The sequence below is a fragment of the Stenella coeruleoalba genome (genome assembly GCF_951394435.1).
Source record: "Stenella coeruleoalba genome assembly, chromosome: 3".
NCBI lineage: Eukaryota > Metazoa > Chordata > Mammalia > Artiodactyla > Delphinidae > Stenella > Stenella coeruleoalba.
Genome location: NC_137148.1, coordinates 72,109,361 through 72,127,973, shown reverse-complemented (window position 1 = coordinate 72,127,973; position 18,613 = coordinate 72,109,361). Strand labels below are relative to the sequence as shown.

Below are 18,613 nucleotides of genomic sequence, written 5' to 3'. Positions count from 1 at the left end.
CTAACAAGTCTACTTCTAGAAATCTATCCTAAACATGTGAAATCACATACTTAACATGGATTCACTGCAGCATTGTTTATAATGGTGAAACACTAGATGAAACATAATGTCCATCAATAGATTACTGATTAAATAAATTATGGTTCATTCTTATAGTGTAGCCAAAAAAAAAAAAAGAAGAAAAAGAAAAGAATGAGGGAACTCTTTCACAGACTGACATGGAAACATTGCCAAGATATTTTAAGTGATAAGGTGAAGAGGCAAAACAGTGCAATATGCTGCTTTTTTGTCATTAAAAAGAAAAAAAATCTGTATTTTCTATGCATAAAATGTTTCTGGAAGGATATATAAGAAACTGGTAACACTGGCCATCTAAAATAGAGGAATTTAATGGATGGCTAGGGACAGGGATGGGAGGGCATATTTTTAGTTTATTCATCTTTTTAATTTTATATCTTTTTTTTGAAATATTAAAAAATAAAGATATAAAAATTAGTGCCATAAGATAGGATTTTCCCTCAATAGAATCTTCTACACTTAAACATAAAGCAGAAGAAAAGCATTAAAAATACACATATACCAATAAGAGGAAAAAATGAGAGATCTTTAAAGATATACATTCATGTTTCTTTCCCATGCATAATCCAAATGCAAGGGGAAAAGAGGAATAGAGTGGGAAAGGAGTCAGGTGACAAAAGGTGAGGCAAGCTGACAGGTGAGTCGTAGAGAGGACAGAATGGAGCCCCCATATCTCCCAGCCAACAATGTTCAAACCTTGCTAGTTACCCTGTATGCTGGGCTTGGCTCTGCCAAGTGTACACGTTATTTAAAAGAGAGAGAAGGTGTTAAGGTGGAAGAAGACAAAAAGAGGTATGACATTTTTTCAGTTTGTTCTTCTAATAAGAAGAAAACCTTACCTCAATTTTCTTCAATACATCTGCAGTATTAGTGAGTGAAGTGCCTTTGCCTGTATCTTTTGCCTTTTTGGATTTGGGGCCTGCTGAAGTAAAACCACTGTTAACACATTTTTCTATAACAGCAATTGTATATTAAATGTCTTCGTCTTTTAATATGCCATCTAGCATGCTGGTATGCCATACCAGGCACACATAATTTGCAGGATGAATTAATTTTCCTAAAGAATGAACAAAATAAATCAGCACACATCACCAATTTTCCATGGTGAGGAGTAAACGATAATCACTTAATAGGATATTTTCTAAGACTGCAACCAGATATCTCTACTGAAAATTTGGATTGGCATTTACTGTCCTCAGGGCCAAAACTGCGACAATGTTCCCTCAGGTAGAAGCACTAGAGGGCCAGTGAAAGGCTCCCACAAATGTATCATCTGCACTGGCTTCCTGTTCACTCATCAGGAAATTTTAAATAGGGCAATCGTACCAGGTTTGGGAAAATAAAAAACAAACTTCCAGTTATAAAATATATAATCACGAGGATGTAATGTACAGTGCAGGGAATAGGTCAATAATATTGTAATAACTTTATATGGTGATCGGTGGTAACTAGACTCATAGTGGTGATCATTTCATGATGTATAAAAGTTATCACAACACTATGTTGTACATCTGAAATTAATATAATATGTAAGTCAACTATACTTCAATTAAAAAACATACAAGTGTAGAATAAATATGTATTTGCCAGTGGTTAAAGAGATGAGAAAGAGGTTATATTCAGGGCAGCATAGCATTATCTTTGTAATGAAGATTAAAATAGTTAAATGGAACACACCCGTCATATGAATCTGAAAACTCAAAGCAATATAAATAAAATGTTTTAATAGCTTTGGGATACAAAATTTTTTAAGCTGTATCAAAAATATTGCATTTTGAGGCTAATGTGAAACTGCAGGGTATAAAGAATTGTTTCACATATAGATCCTGCTAGTCAGTTACCAAAACACTATGATATGTTACAAAATTGTCCCATGGTGATCAAAAAGTATTACCATTCTTTCCCAAAATCAAACTAAATACCTAGAAATTACTTGGTAACAGAGGAAAATATGGCTCAGAAAGATGTAATTTTGTTAAAGATTAACATTTAACCTATAGAAGAAGAAATTTTTAGATTGTGGTGCATGACCCATAACTGATGGAATTTACAATTTATTATGTGATACCAAATTGCCCCTTGGGGAGTCACTGAGTTCAGACCTCCCAAACATACATATTAGTGAGGTTTTGCTCAAACAAAAGTTATAAAAAAAATAGTTAGATTTAATGACGGGTAACTATCTCTGTTCCCCTTGAGAGCAAAGACTGTTTAATCTGAATTGTAGCACATAAAATATCATATATCAACAAGCTCTCAATATATAATATTGATGCCAGAAAACACTAGCTAAGAATGTAACTTACATCAAGAAGTCTTTTTCTCTAAGGAGTTTTTATCAAATTATTTAAATTTCATACACATAAATCTGTTAAATGGATATTATAGAACATGGTCAGGTAAATAAACTTATAAAAATTATTAATCTCTTAGCCAAGAAAGTCAGTTGCATATTCAAGTCTACTCAGCAATTCTGGCTATGTATTATTTATAATTGAGAAAGAAGTGTCAAATTATGAAAAGTTGTTAAAAGACTGTTTCAACCCCAAAACATTTACATGAATTTTTTTTTCATCTTTGGCCAAATACATGCATATATTTGAATTTTTTTGTTTCTTTCAACACCTGCCAATAGCTGGTTCTTCAAGAAACAAACTTTTTCAGTCTTTGGCTCTTTTGGTATTGGCTACTTTCATGTAAATCAGGGGAGGCCATTTTAACAAAAGAGAGAGTATAAGCTTACCAGGAACATAACACAAAAATTATACAATATGAAATAAAAATATTAAGAAGAATGGAAAAAGAAAGTTTTGTTGTTTTCGTTTTCAACAAATGAAAATCCTGATGCACTGGAAGCTTTTACAAATCATCAATGTATATATGTGATTCTAGGGATGAGCAGCTGGTGGGATGTATTTGAACATTAATTCCTCCAAATCAGATATATTCTTTTCAGCTCTTTAAAGTCTGCTAAAAATTTGTGATCCACTAGGACATGACCAGTATCATTCAAGCAAATGTTATTTTATTGTGAAAATAATATATTTGTCTAAGAAAAGCCAAGGGTATAAAGGACAGCAGGTAAACTATCAGATCTCAGTATATAATAATTCTGTTCTCAATCAAGCTAAATATTCTTATCTGTTGTAGCTTTGAAATAAAACAAAATAAAAATACTTCCATTTAAAATATATATGTCAAAATTCACCAAATTGTATGTTTCGAATATGTGCATTTTATTATATGTCAACTATATCTCAATAAAGCTGTTAAAAAGGGGAGGGGGATCTCTTTCAAAAGACAGAAGTCGAAGGAGTACTTCCTAACTCATTCTATGAGGTCAGAATTACCCTAATGTCAAAATCAGACGCATATTATGAGAAAGCAAACTAAAGATCTCTATCTCTCATGAATAAAGATACAAAACTCCTCAACAAAATATTCTCAAATCCAATCCAACAATGTGTAGAAGGAATTATACACCACAGTCAAGGGGGATTTACCCCAGGGATATAAGGCTGGTCCAAAATCAATTAATGTAATCCATCACATTAACAAGCTAAAGAAGAAAAATCACATGATCATATCAATAGATGCAGAAAAAGCATATGACAAAATCAAACAGCCATTCATGATAAAAACTCTTAGTAAGTTAGGAACAGAGGGGAAATTCTTCAACTTGATACAGAATATCTACAAAAACACCCTATAGTTACATCATACTTAGTGGTGAAAAACTTGATATCATTAATAATAAAAATCTGACATTCTGCCACTAAGATCAGGAAGAAGGCAAGAAAGTTCCCTCTCATCACTGCTTTTCAACATTTCACTGGAAGTCCTAGCTAATACAATAAGATAAGAAAAGGATACAAAAGGTATGTAGATTGGGAAGGAAAAAATAAAACTTCCTTTGTTCACAGACGACATGTAGAAAATCTGAATGAACTGGCTAAAAAACTCCTGGAACTAATAAGCAATTATAGCAGGGTTATAGGATACAGGTTAATACGCAAAATCAATAGATTTCTTATATATGAACAATTGACAAGTAGAATTTGAAATTAAAAACATAGTACTATTTACATTAGTACCCACCAAAATGAAATACTTCGGTAAAAATCTAACAAAATGATCTATATGAGGAAAACCACAAAACTCTGATTAATGAAATCAGAGAACTAAATAAATGGAGAGATATTCCATATTCATGGATAGGAAGAGCTAATATCTTCAAGGTATCATTTCTTCCCAACTTCATCTATAAATTCAACGCAATCTCAATCAAAATCCTAGTAAATTATTTTGCAGAAATCGACAAACTGACTCTACTGTATGTATGGAGAGGCAAAAGACCCAGAATAGCCAACACAACACTGAAGAAAAATAACGAAGTTAGAGGACTGGCACTATCTGACTTTAAAACATACTATAAAGCTATCGTAATCAAGACAGTGGTATAGGTGAAAGAATAAATACATAGGCCAACGAAACCAAATAGAGAGCCCAGAAAGAGACCCACATAAATACAGAAAAAGGCAACTGGACTTCCACATGCAAAAAAATGAATTTACACAGACTTTACACCCTTCACAAAAATTAACTCAAAATGGATCACAGACTTAAATGTAAAACACAAAACTATAAAACTCCTAAAAGATAACAGGAGAAAATTTAGATGACCTTGAGCTTGGCGATGACTTCTGAGAGGCAAAACCAAAGGCAGGATCCATGAAAAAAGGAACTGATAAGCTGGACTACATTAAAATTAAAAACTGCTGTATGAAAGACACTGTCAAGGAATAAGAAGACAAGCTACAGACTGGGAGAAAATGTTTTCAAAAGACGTATTCGAAAAAGGACTGTGTGAAATAGAAAATAATATATATTGGTCTCAGCCCCTGGTTCCTGGCACAGAACTCCTAAAACCCTTATAACTTCCTAAAGTGACAATAGTGTGTCTTTTTGTTGTTGTTCTAATATGTGTCTAAATCCCTTGGAATTTACTGGGTGATAGGAGTGTCTTTTGTTCTAAGGCGGTGACACTTGGTGGGCTGCTGGGCAGCTTCAGGATGGGGTGGGTTATCATAAACATCAAGCCATGATTAGAAGCCTGGAACTTTCAGCCTCATCTCCCATCCCTTGGAAAAGAGGAGAGGGGCTGGAGATTGAGTTAATGATTGATCATGCCCATGTGATGAAGCCTCCATAAAAATCCCCAAAGTATGTGGTTCCAAGAGTTTCTGGCTTGGTGAACATATCCATGTACTAGAAGGTGGCACATCCCAATTCCACAGAGACTGAAGTTCCTGCACTGGCGACCTTCCAGACTTTATCTTATGTATCTTTTCACCTGACTGTTCATCTGTATCCTTTATCATAATCTTTATTATATAGTAAACTGGTAAACGTACGTAAATGTTTCCCTAAGTTCTGTGAGCTGTTCTAGCAAATCAAATCCAAGGTTGGGGGTGGAGGGCATGGGAACCTCTGATTTGTAGCCAACTCAGACAAAAGTCGTGGGTAACCTGAAGACACACTATACTTGTGATTGACATCTGTAGTGGGGAGTAGTCTCCTGGGACGGAGCCCTTAATCTGTGGGGTCTGTGCTAACTCCAGTTAGTGTTAGAACGGAATTAAATTGTAGGAGACACAGCTGGTGTTACAGAGAATGGCTTGATGTGCAGGAAAAAACTCCATACATCTGGTGTCAGAATTGCTGTGAATGTGGTAGTGGTGTGACAGGAAAGGACAAACACCCAGCAAGAGTGTTTTTCCTACAGACTATCATCCAAAATATACAAAGAACTAAAACTCAACAATAAAAACACATTAAAAAACCCAATTTCTCCAATGTCTCTCCCACAACCTCATTTTAGCAAGCTAGCACTCGTCCTTCAATCTGGAGTTCAATTGTACCTCCTCAAAGAACCCTTCCCTGGCCTCCCAGTGAAGACAGTGTGTTACGTTTAATGTCTTTACTCCAACTGACTGTGAGCTCTGTGAGGGCGAGGATTACTCCTACTTTGCTCACTGTTTTATCCCTCTTAGCACAGTGTCTGGCAATAGTAGATGCTCAACAACTTTGTATTCGGTGGAATTATGAAAGAACAACACAACAGAAGGTTTCACTGTGATATTTTATGTACATCATAAAGTTCGTTTCGACAGTTCCCAAACGTTACCAGTTCCAAATGTTTTAGTTAAAAACTTAAAATATAGCCAGTATAATCATTTTAAAACTTTCAAATATGCAAATGAGAATATCTACATAATTGAAAAGTCTTTCCTAGCACATCAAAATTCCATAATTAAAGGAAAAACAATTAAAAAAACAAAGAAAACAAAACAAAAAATCAACAGCAAAAGGCTCCAACAAAATAATCATGTCAAAAATATTTTAAGAAAAAGCATTCAGAACATTGAGTGTAACATTAGATTGACAGTTCCATATTAAATGGAAGTTAAGCAATAACCTTTTCCCACCTGGATTATTATTATTATATTAGTTAATGTACCTTTTTTGCATTTTTTTCTTGGCATCAACTCTCTAGGGAGTCTTCTCCAATCTGTGTGTACAAAAGGAGAAATATAAAAATGGCAGTTTCCTCTAGGAATTACTGGCACTAGCTATAACTATTTAAAGAACATGATAGTTGCTCATGCAAAGGAAATAAAGTTTCTTAATATCTGACTATACATATTTAGCTGGGATCAAATTATAACAGTGATATATTTTCTCCTATGAAGAAAAAAAGTTTATTAAAATAGCTTTGAAACAGTGTTATAAAATTTCTACAACATTCTTTTAACAGCTATACAGTATTTATATAATTAATTTCAGATACAGAAATTTTCATAACAAAAAATATAGAAAAATATTTATGGGCATGAAAAGTTATTCATGATATACTGGTAAATTAAAAAACTTCTAAAACAATACATACAGAATTCCATTTAAAAAATAAACCTACCATATAAATATTTTTATATATATTTGTGCAGAGAAAGCTCTAGGTTGGGGACAAAATATTACAGAAATTCCTTGCAAGTGTTAGGATTACAGCTGTTTTTCTTAACTGTTATTTATTTAACTACTCTGTATTTTGTAAGTTTTCTGTAGTTGATATGTATTTTTTTAAAAATTTATTTATTTAACTTATTTATTTTTGGCTGCATTGGGTCTTCATTACTGCGCGCTGGCTCTCTCTAGTTGTGGTGAGTGGGGGCTACTCTTCGTTGCCGTGTGTAGGTTTCTCATTGTGGCGGCTTCTCTTGTTTCGGAGCATGGGCTCTAGGCTTGTGGGCTCAGTAGTTGTGGCGCACGGGCTTAGTTGCTCCGCGGCATGTGGGCTCCTCCCACACCAGGGCTCAAACCCGTGTCCCCTGCATTGGCAGGCGGATTCTTAACCACTGCGCCACCAGGGAAGCCCTGTAGTTGATATGTATTTCTTTCTTTTTTTTTTTTTTTTTGTGGTACGCAGGCCTCTCACTGTTGTGGCCTCTCCCGTTGCGGAGCACAGGCTCCGGATGTGCAGGCTCAGCGGCCATGGCTCATGGGCCCAGCCGCTCCGCGGCATGTGGGATCCTCCCGGACTGGGGCACGAACCCGTGTCCATTGCATCGGCAGGCGGATTCTCAACCACTGCGCCACCAGGGAAGCCCTGATATGTATTTCTTATGTAATAAAATTTTTTTTCAAAAGTTAAAATATGTGATCACAATCCTAATACATGCAAAACTAAATAAACAATTCTAATAATTATAGGAAAACTTTAAAATTAAAAATACAAATAGCTATGGAAAAGTAAATTCCCTCCAATTAATAATTTTGCCTGCATTAATTAAACAATTCCTTTAATTTGTCACTTCCTTTTCATTTTTAAGCTTAATCAGAAAAATGATGCAACATGAAAATAGATAAAAATGCTGCCTGCTAGGGCTTCCCTGGTGGCGCAGTGGTTGAGAGTCCGCCTGCTGATGCAGGGGACACGGGTTCGTGCCCCGGTCCGGGAAGATACCACATGCAGCGGAGCAACTGGGCCCGTGAGCCATGGCTGCTGAGCCTGCGCGTCTGGAGCCTGTGCTCCACAACGGGAGAGGCCACAGCAGTGAGAGGCCCACGTACTGCAAAAAAAAAAAAAAAAAAAAAAATGCTGCCTGCTAATAAAAGAAAAACTCAGTGTCTTTTGCAGAAAACATTTATATCTCAAGCTATTTTAGCCGAACTAATAAATTTTGCTTTAAATATGTTTCTTTTTATAAACAATACACAGGTGATCATAAGAAAGTATTTAAAGAGAATCATTTAGAGATGAATGTTTATGAAGTAGAAGAAATGAGAGACCTAAGACAGTGTTTTCAGAGGGACACAAGCTTATCAATAATCGGCACTGAAAAGAAAGAGCACTGTAAGTCAGGAAAACAATAATGCTGTAAATGCAACTTATGCATTTACATACGGGCAGTTTCTATAACACACCAAGGACAGAGATGTCAAAGGAAAGTGAGTTAAAATGAGGAGACCTGGGTTTTAGAAGTATGGTCCATGTCGTCCTGACAGGTCTCTTCATTTCTATGGCAACTGTTAATTTTCTATAAAATGAATGAACTGGATGAGTTCTCTGCAGCCCTCTTTCACCTTGTCTCTATCCAAGGCAATTTTGTGAATGTTGAAAAAAAAAAACCCTTAGGTATGGTTCTGTTAAAAAGGCATCTTAACAATCAAAAAGAGTCTATGCCTGCTGGAAAGAAAGGAAGATACACAAACTTGGCTTAAAATATTCATAAAAATAGACTTGATTTCTCCTCAGAAGCTATAAAATCACGCAGGTGCACAGCAGTGAGGACTACTGGTATTAGAGACTAAAACTGTGATTGTGGCAAAAGGAAATGGAAAACCCAATGGTTCTGGTGAGCCCCAGTTTATAAAAAAAAAACAAGTATCCTAAGAATTTCCAAAAAAAACACTTCAACCCTTCTGTGTTACAATATAAAAATCTTTTCATCTTAGTTTTCAAAAGATATATGTTGCTAATTAATTATAGGAAAAGAGCCAGACTCTATTTTCCTATGGTGAAAATACAAAATTTGTCCTAAAAAATATGGAGTAGGGAGATAGCCTTTAAAGATTATTTTAACATTTTCAGTTTTACAATTACCTGGTATCCACTCTTCTTTGTACACCTTCATATATCTTTTACTATATCTTTCAATATCTAGAAAAAAGATAGAAAAAACAAATTTTAAAATAATTGAAAACACCAGGTAACATCTTTTATTTCACATACAGGGAGTTTCTTACATTTCTCCACAATGTGTCCCTGGACACATACTGAACAGTTCAATGAGTATTACATGTTTAGGGAAGTGGCAAGAAGCACCTGGGTACGAATGACTGGGGGTGAGCAGAGACCTAAACCCTAATTATGGTTCTTAGAATCAGACAATCTGACTCATCTCTAAGAAAATTCACAAAAGCCCAAATGCAAGTCAGGAAGCCACTTACACATAAGGGCAGGGGGTCTACTTGGCATCTTCTATTTTCTTCTTGTGACACTGGCCTCCAGCTCCCAAACTCTAAACCTTGTATAACTGGAAGGTATTAAGTATCTAAGTGAGGATGGAGGGCCGTTTGCTTACCTCCAGTAAGGTAAGCAAATGCTTAATACACACATTTACTTAGGCTTCTCAGTGAGCTACTTTTCACAATCCATTGGGGAAGAGAATGCGGAAAAGGGTAGGAGTAGGCAAGGCTGGACTTGATGGGGCATGAATGAGCAAGCTGCAAGCCTTCCATGTCACTGCTGAGAACTCTGCAGGGACCTTACGAGCTCACCAAAAACAGGACTGCGGCTGTGGCTCTTGTTCTGCTTTGCCCACTTTGCCACAAGAAATTCCCTCGATGAGGGCTCAAACCCTTTCCCAACAGCACAAGTTAGCAAGTGACACCATTATACAATAGCTTGAAACCATGGTTCATCATAAAAACTGGTTTAGGAGGATAGTCATGAAAAGCAGACGGTAATATAAAAGATGAAAATATAAAAATCAAGACCCAAGTAGACACTGATTTTTCTTCCATGTTAAAAAAAATGCTTCCACAGATTCACAGATACAGGGAACAAACTAGTGGTTATGAGTGGGGAGAGGGAGGTGGGTAGGGGCAATACAGCGGTAGGGAATTAAGAGGTACAAACTATTAGGTATAAAATAAGCTACAGGGATATATTGTACAACACAGGGAATATAGTAAATATTTTATAATAACTATAAATGAAGTGTAACCTTTAAAAATTGTGAATCACTATATTGTACACCTGTAACATATAATATTGTACACCAAATAATACTAAGACCATGGTGTCAGACAAAGATAACTAAAATAAAGAGTAGATCAGAAACTAAGAGACAAGGTTTTTCTAGATATTTAACTGTTTGACTTCAATCTTGCTCTCAAGTTTTTCATCTGTAAAGAAAAGGCAAATGAGAGATTCCCAGCATCTGCATTTTAAATTTTTCTCCAAAACAGATTCTATATTTTGAAAAAATTTAACCCTCAATTTACCAAGAAAAAATTATTACCATTTATTAATAATAATGGTTACTACCAATGAACCATTTTTATATTTTTAAGTTACTTTCAAATAATTTACAGAAGAATAAGAGATGTTGAAAACCAACTACTGGAATTCAATTTAAAAAAGCAAAGGATACAAATAGACGTTTCTCCAAAGAAGATATACATGGACAAAAAGCACATGCTAAGATGTTCAACATCATTAGTCATTAGGGAAATTCCAACCAAAACTACAATGAGCTACCACTTTATACCCAGTTAGATGGCTAGAACTAAAAAGACAGTAATAAGTGTTAACAAGGATGTGGAGAAATTGGAACCCTTATACATTTTTGGTAATGTAAAATGGTGCAACCACTTCAGAAAACATTTTGGCAATTCCTCAAAATGTAAAATAAAGAGTTACCATATGACCCTAGATATGTACACAATAAAAGTGACATATGTCCACACAACAACATGTATATGAATGTTCATAGCAGCATTATTCATGGTAGCCCCAATGTGGAACTGACCCAAATGTCCATCAACTGATGAATGAACAAAATGTGGTATACACATATAATGGAATATAATTCAACCATAAAAAGGAATGAAACACTGATACATGGTTTACTGTGTATGAACCCTGAAAACATTATGTTAAGTGAAAGTAATCAGTCACCAAAGAACACATATTATGATTCCATTTATATGAAATGTCTAGAACAGATAAATCACTAGAGACAAAGCAGATTACTGGTTGCCATGGGCTGAGGGGGGGAGGGGACAATGGGGAGTGATACTAATGGGTATGGGGGTATCTCTTCAGGATGATGAACAAGTTCTAAAAATTAGATAGCACTGTTGGTAGCACAATTCTGTGAGTACACTCAAAGGCACTGAAATATTTTAAAAAGTAAATTTTAGATATGTGAATTTTATCTCAATAAAGCTGTTATTTAAAAAAAAATTAATTACTGGGAACTTTAATAACAAAGTATAGTAAACTCATTATACTCCACTATTTTCCTGGTTTTGAAGGTATATTCACCCAAAATGGGCTACATCCTTTGAATGCAGCTAAGTGTGCATCAACTGTGCATCATGAGTTTGTCATGTACAAGCCTTAAATATAAGCATTTCATATATCCTGATTCCAGATTTCAAATACATCTTTAATAAATTCTAACTGATTATTTCTGCTTTTTCTCACACCTGCACCACCCAAGTGATTCTAGATTACAAATACATTTCTATTAATAGCTTTTAGCTTATCATTACTTCCAATTCTTCTTGTATTTGCATCATCAAAATGTAACACTTTAAAAAACTGTTATGGCTCACACTTTTGTTGAAGAGAGGATGGCCCAGCCATCTTCTTTGATCTATAATTGTAAAACATTTTCATTATTAAATTTATAATTACCAATTAATGTGATCAATCCAATAAATTGTTTCATTTCTACATAATCTATTTCCTTTCAATCATCTTTGTCTTTGCCTTTGCCTTCAGCAGTTGTCTGTTACAAACTATATGAAATAAAATTTGGTATATAAATACCATCAAAAAAGAAAAAAAATATGGTCACGTCATTTTAGCAAACAGAATTTTCAAGGTTCCTATCACAAAATATTATGCGAAAGATGAACTGTATGAAAATACCATATGTCCTTTTCATTCTTAGAGATATACTGTTTACTCATTGATTCATGAGTTCATAGTAGAGAACAGTTAATGAAAAGTGATGAAATAATATCTATGATGATGAAACAGTAAAATATTTCAAGAGGCAAGAAAAATAAGATCACTAAGGTTCCAAAATGTATTTTAGATTTATGAAAGGGTCCAATTGGCCAGTATGGTAATGCTAAGATAATATGAATTTTTTGTCTTTTCTAAAGCAAATTCTCTTTGTTCTTTGGAAGATGTCTACGAAAAAATAAGTAATGAATATCAATCATTACATAAAATAGTAAGAACTGCTCAAAAAGAAACTAAAACATTAAAATGGACCCTGACAGTATATTGAGAGTTAATAAACCAAACAAACTCCATTTGTTCAATAACAGCCCTTGTGGTCATAATGCAGGTAAATGTATGATTTCCATTAAGCTTCTGAAAATGGCTTACAGAACCATCACCACTGTCACCCCTGTTTCTAGCTCAGAGGACCCCAGTGGTTCAGGAACCTGAGCTGGGAACCACTGGACCAGATGCTCTCTATGCACCTTTGCAGCTAAAACTCATTAAAATAATAAAATTCATTGATTCATTTCTCTTTATTAAAAAATAATAAATTTCATTGCAGAGAAACTACCAATCATTTCTATAATTCTACCTCAGAACACTATAAACAAACCTTGAATCTATCACAACAGGAAATATGTTTATTCTGTGCCCTCCGTTCTTTGTGAACAAATCTCAGTGCCCTAAGCCACCAGCCATTTGATGATCAGGAAGAGATCTCCTACCTTATTTGTCAAAGTCTGTACAGCTTTAGTTCTTTACATTTGTCCATAAATCTCTCTTTCCTAAAGCACATAGGTAGTGAGTGATGAGAGAAGGCTGGTGAACATACAGAGATGGAACACTATCTAGAATATGGCTCCCTATGACAGTTGTGTACTTCTATTCAGTCTGGCCAATTCTTTTCCATTCAAGGTGTGTATATGCACACTATATGTGTGTGTGTATGTGTGTGTGTATATACATATAACGTATATATACAGTGTATATAAACCTGTACTCATATATATATTATGTATTTTTAAAAGCCTTTACTTTCTTTTCATTTATTAATTTATTTCTTTATTTTAACATCCTTATTGAAGTATAACTGCTTTACAATGGTGTGTTAGTTTCTGCTGTATAACAAAGTGAATCAGCTATACATATACATATATCCCCATATCTCCTCCCTCTTGCATCTCCCTCCTACCCTACCATCACATCCCTCTAGGTGGTCACAAAGCAACGAGCTGATCTCCCTGTGCTATGGGGCTGCTTCCCACTAGCTATCTATTTTACATTTGGTAGTATATATAAGTCCATGCCACTCTCTCACTTCGTCCCAGCTTACCCTTCCCCCTCCTCGTGTCCTCAATCCTCAAGTCCATTCTCTATGTCTGCATCTTTATTCCTGTACTGCCCCTATGTTCTTCAGAACTTTTTTTTTTTTAGATTCTATATATACGTGTTAGCATAAGGTATTTGTTTTTCTCTTTCTGACTTACTTCACTCTGTATGACAGACTCTAGGTCCATCCACCTCACTACAAATAACTCAATTTCATCTCTTTTTATGGCTGAGCAATATTCCATTGTATATATGTACCACATCTTCTTTATCCATTCATCTGTCGATGGACACTTAGGTTGCTTCCATGTCCTGGCTATTGCAAATAGAGCTGCAATGAACATTGTGGTACATGATTCTTTTTGAATTATAGTTTTCTCAGGGTATATGCCCAGTAGTGGGATTGCTGGGTCATATGGTAGTTCTATTTGTAGTTTTTTTAAGGAACCTCCATACTGTTCTCAATAGTGGCTGTAGCAATTTACATTCCCACCAACAGTGCAAGAGGGTTCCCTTTTCTCCACACCCTCTCCAGCATTTATTGCTTGTAGATTTTTTGATGATGGCCATTCTGACTGTTGAGAGGTGATACCTCATTGTAGTTTTGATTTGCATTTCTCTAATGATTAGTGATGTTGAGCATTCTTTCATATGTTTGTTTTCAATATGCATATCTTCTTTGGAGAAAAGTCTATTTAGATCTTCTACCCATTTTTGGATTGGGTTGTTTGTTTCTTTGACATTGAACTGCATGAGCTGCTTGTAAATTCTGGAGATTAATCCTTTGTCAGTTGCTTCATTTGCAAATATTTTCTCCCATTCTGAGGGCTGTCTTTTCGTCTTGTTTGTGTTTTCCTTTGCTGTGAAAAAGCTTTTATGTTTCATTACGTCCCATTTGTTTATTTTTGTTTTTATTTCCATTTCTCTAGCAGGTGGGTCAGAAAGGATCTTACTGTGATTTATGTCATACAGTGTTCTGCCTATGTTTTCCTCTAAGAGTTTTATAGTGTCTGGCCTTACATTTAGGTCGTTAATCCATTTTGAGTTTATTTTTGTGTATGGTATCAGGGAGTGTTGTAATTTCATTCTTTTACATGTAGTTTTCTAGTTTTCCCAGCACCACTTATTGAAGAGGCTGTCTTTTCTCCATTGTATACTCTTGCCTCCTTTATCAAAAATAAGGTGACTATAGTTGTGTGGGTTAATCTCTGGGCTTTCTATCCTGTTCCACTGATCTATATTTCTGTTTTTGTGCCAGTACCATACTGTCTTGATTTCTATAGCTCTGTAGTATAGTGTGAAGTCCGGGAGTCTGATTCCTCCAGCTCCATTTTTCTTTCTCAAGATCGTTTTGGCTATTCCGGGGTCTCCTGTGTTTCCATACAAATTGTAAAATTTTTTGTTCTAGTTCTGTGAAAAATGCCATTGGAAGTTTGATAGGGATTGCATTGAATCTGTAGATTGCTTTGGGTAGTATAGTCATTTTCACAATGTTGATTCTTCAATCGAAGAACATGGTATATCTCTCGATCTCTTTGTATCATCTTTAATTTCTTTCATCAGTGTCTTATAGTTTTCTGCATACAGGTCTTTTGTCTCCTTAGGTAGGTTTATTGCTAGGTATTTTATTCTTTTTGTTACAGTGGTAAATGGGAGTGTTTCCTTAATTCCTCTTTCAGATTTTTCATCATTAGTATATACAAATGCAAGAGATTTCTGTGCATTAAATTGTATCCTGCTACTTTAACAAATTCATTGATTAGCTGTAGTTTTCTGGTAGCATCTTTAGGATTCTCCATGTATATTATCATGTCATCTGCAAACAGTGACAGTTTTGTTTTTGTTTCTTTTTTTAACAGTGACAGTTTTACTTCTTCTTTTCCAATTTGGATTCCTTTTATCTCTTTTCCATCTCTGATTGCTGTGGCTAAAACTTCCAAAACTATGTTGAATAGCAGTGGTGAGAGTGGACAAACCTTGTCTTGTTCCTGATCTTAGAGGAAATGGTTTCAGTTTTTCACCATTGAGAATGATGTTGGCTGTGGGTTTGTCACATATGGCCTTTATTATGTTGAGGTAAGTTCCCTCTATGCCTACTTTCTGGAGGGTTTTTATCATAAATGGGTGTTGAATTTTGTCAAAAGCCTTTTCTGCATCTATTGAGATGATCATATGGTTTTTCTCCTTCAGTTGGTTAGTATGGTGTATGATTTGCATATATTGAAGAATCCTTGCATTCCTGGGATAAACCCCACTTGACCATGGTGTATGATCCTTTCAATGTGCTGTTGGATTCTGTTTGCTAGTATTTTGTTGAGGATTTTTGCATCTATGTTCATCAGTGATACTGGCCTATAGTTTTCGTCCTCTGTGACATCTTTGTCTGGTTTTAGTATCAGGGTGATGATGGCCTCATAGAATGAGTTTGTTCCTCCCTCTGCTATATTTTGGAAGAGTTTGAGAAGGATAGGTGTTAGCTCTTCTCTAAATGTTTGATACAATTCGCCTGTGAAGCCATCTGGTCCTGGGCTTTTGTTTGTTGGAAGATTTTAATCACAGTCTCAATTTCAGTGCTTGTGATTGCTGTTTATATTTTCTATTTCGTCCTGCTTCAGTCTCAGAAGGTTGTGCTTTTCTAAGAATTTGTCCATTTCTTCCAGGTTGGCCATTTTATTGGCATATAGTTGCTTGTAGTAATCTCATGATTCTTTGTATTTCTGCAGTGTCAGTTGTTACTCCTCCTTTTCATTTCTAATTCTATTGATTTGAGTCTTCTCCTTTTTTTTCTTGATGAGTCTGGCCAATGGTTTATCAATTTTGTTTATCTTTTCAAAGAACCAGATTTTAGTTTTATTGATCTTTGCTATTGTTTTCGTCATTTCTTTTTCATTTATTTCTGATCTGATCTTTATGACTTCTTTCCTTCTGCTAACTTTGGGGTTTTTTGTTCTTTCTTTAATGGCTTTTGGAAAAAGGTTAGGTTGTTTATTTGGGATTTTTCTTGTCTCTTGAGGTAGGATTGTATTGGTATAAACTTCCCTCTTAGAACTGCTTTTGCTGCATCCCATAGGTTTTGGGTCATTGTGTTTTCATTGTCATTTGTTTCTAGGTATTTTTGACTTCCTCTTTGATTTCTTCACTGATCTCTTGGTTATTAAGTAGTGTATTGTTTAGTCTCCATGTGTTTGTAGTTTTTACAGATTTTTTCCTGTAGCTGATATCTAGTCTCACAGTGTTGTCGTCGGAAAAGATACTTGATACAATTTCAATTTTCTTAAACTTACCAAGGCTTGATTTGTGACCTAAGATATGATCTATCCTGGAGAATGTTCCATGAGCACTTAAGAAGAAAGTGTATTCTGTTGTTTTTGGATGGAATGTCCTATAAATATCAATTAAGTCCATCTTGTTTAATGTGTCATTTAAAGCTTGTGTTTCCTTATTTATTTTCATCTTGGATGATCTGTCCATTGGTGAAAGTGGGGTGTTAAAGTCCTCTACTATGATTGTGTTACTGTCGATTTCCCCTTTTATGGCTGTTAGCATTTGCCTTTGTATTGAGGTGCTCCTACGTTGGGTGCGTAAATAGTTACGATTGTTATATCTTCTTGGGTTGATCTCTGGATCATTATGTAGTGTCCTTCTTTGTCTCTTGTAATAGTCTTTATTTTGAAGTCTATTTTGTCTGATATGAGAATTGCTACTCCAGCTTTCTTTTGGTTTCCATTTGCATGGAATATCTTTCCATCCCCTCACTTTCAGTCTGTATGTGTCCCTAGGTGTGAAGTGGGTCTCTTGTAGACAGCATATATATGGGTCTTGTTTTTGTATCCATTCAGTCAGTCTATGTCTTTTGGTTGGAGCATTTAATTCATTTACATTTAGGGTAGTTATTGATATGTATGTTCCTATTACCATTTTCTAAATTGTTTTGGGTTTGTTATTATAGGTCTTCTTCTCTTTTGTTTCCTGCCTAGAGAAGTTCTTTTAGCGTTTGTTGTACAGCTGGTTTGGTGGTGCTGAATTCTTTTAGCTTTTGCTTGTCTGTAAAGCTTTTAATTTCTCCGTTGAATCTGAATAAGATCCTTGCTGGGTAGAGTAATCTTGGTTGTAAGTTTTTCCCTTTCATCACTTTAAATATGTCCTGCCACTCCCTTCTGGCTTTCAGAGTTTCTGCTGAAGGATGAGCTGTTAACCTTATGGGGATTCCCTTGTATATTATCTGTTCCTTTTCCCTTGTTGCTTTTAACATTTTTTCTTTGTATTTAATTTTTGATAGTTTGATTAATATGTGTCTTGGCATGTTTCTCCTTGGATTTATCTTGTATGGGACTCTCTGTGCTTCCTGGACTTAATTGACTATTTCCTTTCCTATATTCGGGAAGTTTTCAACTGTAATCTCTTCAAATATTTTCTCAGTCCCTTTCTTTTTCTCTTCTTCTTCTGGAATCCTTATAATTTGAATGTTAGTGCGTTTAATGTTGTCCCAGAGGTCTCTGAGACTGTCCTCAATTCTTTTCATTCTTTTTTCTTTATTCTGCTCTGTGGTAGTTATTTCCACTATTCTATCTTCCAGGTCTCTTATCTGTTCTTCTGCCTCAGTTATTGTGCTATTGATTCCTTCTAGAGAATTTTTAATTTTATTTATTGTGTTCTTCATCATTGTTTGTTTGCTCTTTAGTTCTTCTAGGTCCTTGTTAAACGTTTCTTGTATTTTCTCCATTCTTTTTCCAAGATTTTGGATCATCTTTACTATCATTATTCTGAATTCTTTTTCAGGTAGACTGCTTATTTCCTCATTTGTTTGGTCTGGTGGGTTTTTATCTTGCTCCTTCATCTGTTGTGTGTTTCTCTGTCTTCTCATTTTGTTTAACTTACTGTGTTTAGGATCTCCTT

General features: G+C 35.1%; 1 protein-coding gene across 1 annotated transcript in view; it reads right to left on the bottom strand.

The window, feature by feature from the left end:
* The window catches only part of POLR3G (RNA polymerase III subunit G), a 41,109-nt gene that overhangs the window by 9,486 nt on the left and 13,010 nt on the right, over window positions 1–18,613 (bottom strand). Inside the window, exons 4-6 of the mRNA XM_079917981.1 lie at window positions 9,242–9,298; window positions 6,599–6,649; window positions 918–1,000 (exon numbers count right to left, since the gene is read on the bottom strand). Of these exons, the coding sequence (XP_079774107.1) occupies window positions 918–1,000; window positions 6,599–6,649; window positions 9,242–9,298 (191 nt within the window). The remainder of the gene's footprint in view (window positions 1–917; window positions 1,001–6,598; window positions 6,650–9,241; window positions 9,299–18,613) is intronic.